The 7,178-nt window shown below is 57.3% G+C and overlaps 1 protein-coding gene across 1 annotated transcript in view; it reads left to right on the top strand.

Moving 5' to 3' along the window:
• Positions 1-297: 297 nt before the first annotated feature.
• The window catches only part of TBC1D22A (TBC1 domain family member 22A), a 134,652-nt gene continuing 127,771 nt past the window's right edge, over positions 298-7,178 (top strand). Inside the window, exon 1 of the mRNA XM_045290684.1 lies at positions 298-467. Within this exon, the coding sequence (XP_045146619.1) occupies positions 406-467 (62 nt within the window). The 5' untranslated portion in view covers positions 298-405. The remainder of the gene's footprint in view (positions 468-7,178) is intronic.

The following is a 7,178-nucleotide window of genomic DNA, read 5'->3' as shown; positions in this document are numbered from 1 at the left end:
TGTGGTTAGCAGCTCAACGCCTAACCCGCTGCACCACCAGGGCCTCTTCAAAGCCGTCCACAGGAAAACGGGAGCGTCGGACACAGACCTCACAGGTCGGCGCCTAGTCGGAAACAAGGGATCAGCCGAGGAACGTAGAGGCCACGCCGTCCTCCTTGCGCGCCGCCGTCTGCGTCGCCCCTTATTGACGTCAGAAGCCGCGCGTCGCACGCCGCCTGGGAACGAGGCGGGACTTCCGGACTCGCAGAGGCACAACTTCCGGAGAGAGGCGGAAGAGCTTGTTGGCTCTGCGCTCTGGAGTCCCGGGACCGCTGGAGGGCCACTCGGGGGACAGGAGCGGGCCAGTGTGGGCGGGCCGGCCACGCTGCGGTGTCGCGCCGCGGGCCTGAGGGATGAAGAGGGGCCATGGCCAGCGACGGGGCCAGGAAGCAGTTCTGGAAGCGCAGCACCAGCAAAGTCCCGGGCAGGTGGGTGTGACGGGGAGCGCGGGGTCGGGTCGGGGTCAGAGGGCACCTGTGGGCAAGATGCGGTTCGGGTCCGGGAGCGGGGACCTGGGCATCGGGGAAGCAGCTCGCGGGACCCGATGGGGGTCGCGCGTGGGGCCCGGGAGGTAGCAGCGCTGCACGTAGGCGGAGTCGCTGACTCTTCTGCCAAACTCGTGGGCTCCCACGGGGCGTGGGCAGGAAGCGACTCGGGTCGTGCTAGGAAGTTTGGGGGCGCCAGGAAACCGGGGTGGGGACGGGGCTGCGCCGGCAGGGAGGCCGTTCCGGCAGGGGTGGGGGAGCTTCCGACCCCTGTGTTGGTCTGGTCCGTGGTGTGAGCGCTGGTGGGAGTGAGAGGGGTCGGGGTGTTCTGGCTGTGACACGGCGCCAGCAGACCACACACAGAAAATATTTTAAAAATCTTCAGTGCCCACAGTGTGCTGGGGACATCATGGACACTGTCCAGCTCCCAAGCCCTGTCTGATTGGCTTTGGTGGCTTGGCACTGGAACCCCATCCAGGGCCCCAGGGCAGGAGGAGACAGGAGCACCGGAAATACTTTGCATAAAATTAGCCAGCCTTGAGAATGCCACACAGAATTAGTTCTGTCCTGAAGTGAACTTCTCTTGAAATGGAAGGTTGGTGACATAGCCGTTTGGAGCCCCCGGGCAGGGAGGGGTGAGGACCCGAACATCCTTGTCTGAGTCCAGTCGGAACAGCGGGAGCTTCCCAGTGGTCTTCGGGCTGGCAGGGGCAGCTGACTGAGGCACTCAGTCTCCAGGACCGGGAGGCAGGCAGGTGCCACAGGTGCTGAGGTCTGTCTGCCTCCCCGGGTTAGTGCCTGACAGAAGGCTAGTAAGAGCTTCCATCAAAGCCAGTGGGAAGTTGGGGATGGCAGAGACAAGAGAGCCTTGTGGCGATGGGAACACGGGGATGCACAGAGGATTGGGAAGGGACTAGGGGAAGGAGTCACAGGGAGGGGCCTTCTGGTGGGGCTTGGGGTTTTGTCCCCTCCACTCAGTCTAAGCAGGAACACCCTCCAGAGAGAGGATTGGCATGGTAGCTGCAGCGGTGGATTGAAGCGCAGCTGCTGTGGCGAGGCTGGCACAGGGCTGGGCAGCGTCTCGTTGTGTTTCATGTAGGGTTGCTGGGTTGGCACCGACTCAGGGTACCTGACCCCGATGACAGCAGCCGTCCTGACTGATGACTAACTCTCGGGCAACTGAGATGTGACGGTGGCAGAGCTGCTGTGAACAACCTTTGACCTGATGGCTATCTCTTGGTAATTGGCCCTTCGCCCTCTTCTGTGTCTGTTGCTGCCTTCATCTGCAAGCCATGCTGTCTCTCGGGCCCTTTTGAGAATAGTTCCAGGGTGAGAAACAAGTGGAATACAGGGGCGCTGGCAGGGGCTGTCTCTGTGGAGGGACAGGGCAGAGAAGGGAAGCCAGGGCTCAGGGAGAGGTCTGTGCTGCTGCTCTGTCCCCTTCCCCAGTGGCTCCCCCCACCCCAACTCCCCACCCCCATGACAGTGCTGTTCTTTCAGGGGGCGGGCTGGCATTTGGCTGAATTGCGAAGCTATGCTTGGCTCCCATCTGGAGAACCCTTCCCCTGCCTGACCCTGGACATGTGTGTGGTATTGAGCTACTTAACAGGGCTCCTGCTTCCTTGCCAACTGTGTCAAGTCAAGTGGTTCCCATCATTGTTTAACATTTTTTTGTGGGGGGTGGGGGTACAGACTTCAGCACAGAGAAACTTGGTGTAGGAAGCACGCACCCATCGTCCCAAACACAAAGGCTGGAACCTTGGTCTGGAGGGGGGACCCTTACCTAGCACTCAGAGGTGCCTCATCATGCAGACCGGCCTTCATGAAGCACCCTCGCTTCGCCGGGCTCTGGTCTTGGTGCCTCACAAGCCCCGTCCGTCTCTTACAGCTGCTTCAAGTGTTCCAGTTCCCAAAGCACACACTTTGTCCTCCCAGCTGCCCTGAGCCGGCCTCCCCCTTGAACTGCCACCCAGGCGGAACGTGCACGTGCCTCAGGCCCCGTATGACGGACACTTGCTCCCCCTCCAGCCACATCTCCCAGCCCTCCCCACGCTGCTCTCAGCAACTGTATGGCACACGGACTAGCACTGCCCAGACCCGGGCCCCACATGGGATACGGAATGCGGCAAGCACGGCGAGACCCGACACGCACACCTGCAGTTGTGACGAATCCAGGATTCTGAGAGGAAGTCACCCCGCGGTGACACCGAGCAGCGGCGTCTTTACAAGGGAAGAGGAGGAGGGCGGTCTGGACCAGAGATGAGGATGCACAGGGAAGACGGCCACGTGAAGGTGGGGCCTGGGGTTCAAGTGATGCAGCTGCAAGGCGAGGAACTCGAGGGTGGGGAGCGACCAGAAACTGGGGCGAAGCAGCAGGAAAAGGGGAGAGAAGGGGGACAGCTCAAGGAGCCATGACAGCAAAGACAGCGGGAGGCTCAGATGGAATCTGGGGACAGTCTGTGGTGGCAGGGGCAGGACTGAGGGGCCCCAGAGGAGGGGGCTTGTGTTTAGGGTTGAGAGAGGCCTGTCCTGAGGGCTGAGAGGGGCCTGTCCTCACTGTCTGAGAGGGGTCTGTTCTCAGGGCTGGGGGGTCTGACTGAAGGGCCTGAGAGGAGGCCTGTGCATCTGTGAGGGGTGTGCCGGCTGGGAGGTGTGGCCAGACCCACCCTGAAGAGGAGAGATGCCTTCGTCCTCTCCACCCCCCCAACATACAGGTCTTCCTCGTGACCCACTGGGTGGTGGGCGTGGGGCGTGAGCCGTGAGCGCTGAGAGGCCTGGAGAGAAGCAAAGGCCAGGCCGGCCTTTGGTGGGTTTCTGGCTGTCCATGCATCCCCTGTTGTTCTGTGTGCTGTGCACAGCACAGCTGATGTGACCCTTAGATGGTCACTTGCATGTGCTCACAGACTGGGCTTATAAAGGGCATAGGGGTGAAAACTTGAAAACATTCGCGGGACGCCCATCAGAACCCGCTGGGTGGACTCTTCAGTGTGGTTACCTGCTGTGCCTCGGCCGTCCGTCCGTCCGGCCGGCCGCCGCTCTGCCCAGAAGTGTGGCTGGCAAAGCCAGAGCCTCTGCAGCTGCATGAGCGTCAGGTGCGCAGGCCCAGCAGGGGGCTCAGGCACACCTGTGACAGGGCCCTCCCGAGGGTCACGCCCCACAATGGTCAATTGGCAGATGATGGCCAGTTAGGCAGGAGCCAGAGACCAGGCCTTGGTGAGCGAGGATCGTGCAGGAGTGGGGCAGAGGGGGCATCAGTGAGGGCTGGGAAGGTGCTGGACGCTTACGGAGGGAGGGGATAGGAATGAGAGAACACTCCGTCTCTGACCCTAGCCAGTTCTTTCTGGGGCCACTGGTTTGTGCAGCGGGGGCAGCTGTTGCTCTGTGGTCACATTTGGGATTCTGGCCCCGGCAGTGCTAAATGCCAAGGCGAGTGCCCTTCCCCAGGCCCGAGGACACAGGCAGCCTTTCAGACCGGCGAGCACTCCCGGCAGGAGGCCTGTGGGCGGCTGGCCATGCCAAGCGTGGCATTGGCTGTGGGAGGGCTGTGAGGGAGGCCCAGATTGAACATGGTGGGGGTGGGGGTGGGGTGCCAGGGCCTCATGGGGTCTGAGCAAGGCACTCGGCAGACATGAGCCAGAGAAGTGATGGGTATAGCCATTCACTCATTCCCTGTGCTGGGCACCATGGCAGCAGCCCCAGAGGCTGGTGGGGCAGGGTGAGCCGTGGGCTGATGGCCCACAGGGGCCCCTGCTGGCGCTCTGAAGGTGGTGGTCAGGGAGCGCGGGCTCTGCCACGGCCAGGCCTGAGCCGGACCCGACTGTTGGACTGTACTTTCTGTGTCGGTCTAAACCAGCCTGCCCGCTGCCTGCTGCCTGCGGCTGATTCCTTCCCTCGAAAGAGAAGGCGCTGGAAGGGGAATAAAGAGGAGGTGCTTCTGCAGCCCCGCCCCAGCCACACGCTGTTCTCCACACATTCCTGCCAGCTTCTCCATGCGAAGGGGGGGGTTTCATCAGGACTGCAGACGTGGGCATTTGACCAGCACGGGATTATGCCTGCAGAGGGAAAAGAGTTGTGCGTTTCCTCTTGATGCTTCCAAATGGACTTACATTGGACCTGTCCTCATCTGCCTTGACTCCAGGGGTGAAGGGCTGCTGGTGTGTGTTTGGGACGCCCTCCCGCAGCACCCGTCCTCCGCTCCAGCAGAAGCAACAGCTCCTCATCTGTCCGTCTGCCCGTCCAGTGGATGGCTGCGTTACACACTTTCACACACATGGACTGAGGACTCTACACACAACTTCTAAAATCAACTTACAGATTCCAGTCTCTTCAGAAGTTGTCCTTCACTGTTACTGAGTCTAAGAATCCCTGCCGGACTGCCAATGAGAGGTGCTTCAAACCCACCAGTCTCTCCGTCGGAGAAAGAAGAGGCTGTCTGAGGCGTGGCACAGCTCCCCACCTGGGTCCGTGAGCACACAGACCTTCAGAGGACATGGGGATTTGGGCCCCAGGAGCCGAGATGAAGCTTGGAAGTTTCTAAGCAGAGGGTGACGAGGTTGGTAGGGGCATGCTGCCAGGCAGAGGGTGATGAGGTTGGCAGCAGCAGTTTGAGGTCAGGCCAGTGGCTGTTGGTAGAGGGGGCAGGACAGGCCCAAGGTGTGTGTTTGAGGTAGAACTCACAAGACCCCCTGATGGGCTGGACACCGGGGTCTGGCTAGAGGAGTGGGGGTGTGGTTGGCACACAGATGTCCCACAGAGATGTCCACATGGGAATCCTCCTGCAGATGGAGGTAAGATTGGGGAACAGCTGACCTTAGAATGTAGCACTGCCCGATTTATCCCGGGGGCGCAGTGTGCTCACACGAGGCCTTCAAAGTCCACCAGCGAGAGTCCTGGCTTTGCAGTCACGTGGGAGGGGCCTCCCGTCAGGGGACGCAGGAGGACTCTAGAAGCTGGAGGCCTGGTGGCATCCAGCAGATGAGGACTGGGGCCTTTAATCCTGAGGCCAGGGTTCTGCCCACACCCTGAATGAACAGGAAATGAATTCTCACCAAGGAACCTCGGAAATACAGCTCCTGGACTGTAGGCTGGGGTGGCCACACTGGCCCCTGGCCTCCACAACTGCACAGTGGCATTTGTGGGTGCTGCAGGAGGGCTCACGTGATCAGAGCAAACATGGGCGTGCGTTGGTTATGGGCTACACGTGTTATTGGAGGGTGTGAGTGTTGTAAGGGAATGTGCCTATGTGTTAGAAGAGAGCACGTGTCGTGAGAGCGTATGTATAAGAGAATATGCATACGTGTTATAAGAATACGTGTGTTGTGAGAGTTTGTGTGTCTTATAGGAGGATGTGCATATGTGTTATATGAGAGTATGTGTGCCTGTTAGAATATAAATGTTGGCCTTAAGAGAATATGTTGTGTTTTCTAAGAGAACGTGTGTTGTGAGATTATACATGTACGTGATATAAGAAAGCATGTTAGAATGTACGTGTTACAGCAGAACGTGTATGATAAGAATAAATGTGCATTGTAAGAGAGTCCATGAATATGTTTTAAGGGGACAAGTGTGTTAGGACCCTTAGAATGCACGTGTCATAAGGAACACCTGTGTTATAATGCACATGTGTGTATTTAAAGCATGTGTTGTGAAAGAATGTACGTATGTTGTGGGAGAATGGGTGTGTGACTGTTTGAAGGAGGGGAGCCCCTCCCTCCCCCTAGTGATGCTGCTGCTGCCGCTCAAGGTACCAAGTGCCTCTGGTTCGTCTGGACGCAGTTTGAAAAGTACATTTCATTGAACTGACGGAACTTGTTTTTGTCTCCTATTTTGTCAAACATAGTAAATCTTCACTGTTTGGGGTGCCTTTTAAATGAAGACAAGAGTGGTTTTTAAAGTACAATTTTTTTGGAAATCATTTTGTTGGGAGCTCTTGCAGATATTACAACAATCCATAATTCCATTAGATCAAGCATAATTGTACAATGGCTGCTGCCATGAGTTTTAAACATTTTCTTCTTGAACTCTTTGATATTGGCTCCCCAACCCTTATTATTATATTATGTCACTGTTACTCTTGTTTATAATTATTATTACTTTGCCAGCCTTACCCCATCCGGTGTATCCGCTCACCTGCAGTCCTGTCTCTCGTTCTCCTCCAGTGGGTCAGACAGTCATCACTGCTATCCGCTCCCCTTCCCATCCCCTCAGGGAATCCTCTCTCAGGTCACTGTTTCTGAAGGGCTTATCTATTGGATTTCATGCATCAAGTGATCTTAATTATCCAAGTGAACATACCCAGGTCTAACAATATTAATGTGGTAGAACTGGGGCCGTAATGGTGAGAGGAAATGTCAAAGAATGAAAGGATAGTTATGTGCTTCAGCAGTGCCATCCTGCACCCTGGATATATCATCCCTTCAGTGTGGCCCTTCTGGGAGGGACGGTCCAATTCTCGTACCGGTGGGTTTTGGGTCTCCACTCCTTCACGTCAATCTGATTGCTTGCTTTTGGACTTCTGATACCTGTTCCCATCAACACCTCGTGATCACACAGGGCTGGTGTGCTTCTTCCATCTGGACTTGTTGCTTCTCTGCTAGATGGCCGCTTGTTTACCTTCAATCCTTTAAGACCCCAGACGCTGTATCTTTTGATAGC

The sequence above is a fragment of the Echinops telfairi genome, unplaced genomic scaffold (genome assembly GCF_000313985.2).
Source record: "Echinops telfairi isolate 266 unplaced genomic scaffold, ASM31398v2 ScPeMD7_2;HRSCAF=8, whole genome shotgun sequence".
Classification (NCBI taxonomy): Eukaryota; Metazoa; Chordata; class Mammalia; order Afrosoricida; family Tenrecidae; genus Echinops; species Echinops telfairi.
Note: the sequence above shows the minus strand (reverse complement) of the source record. Positions and strands in the feature narration are given on the sequence as shown.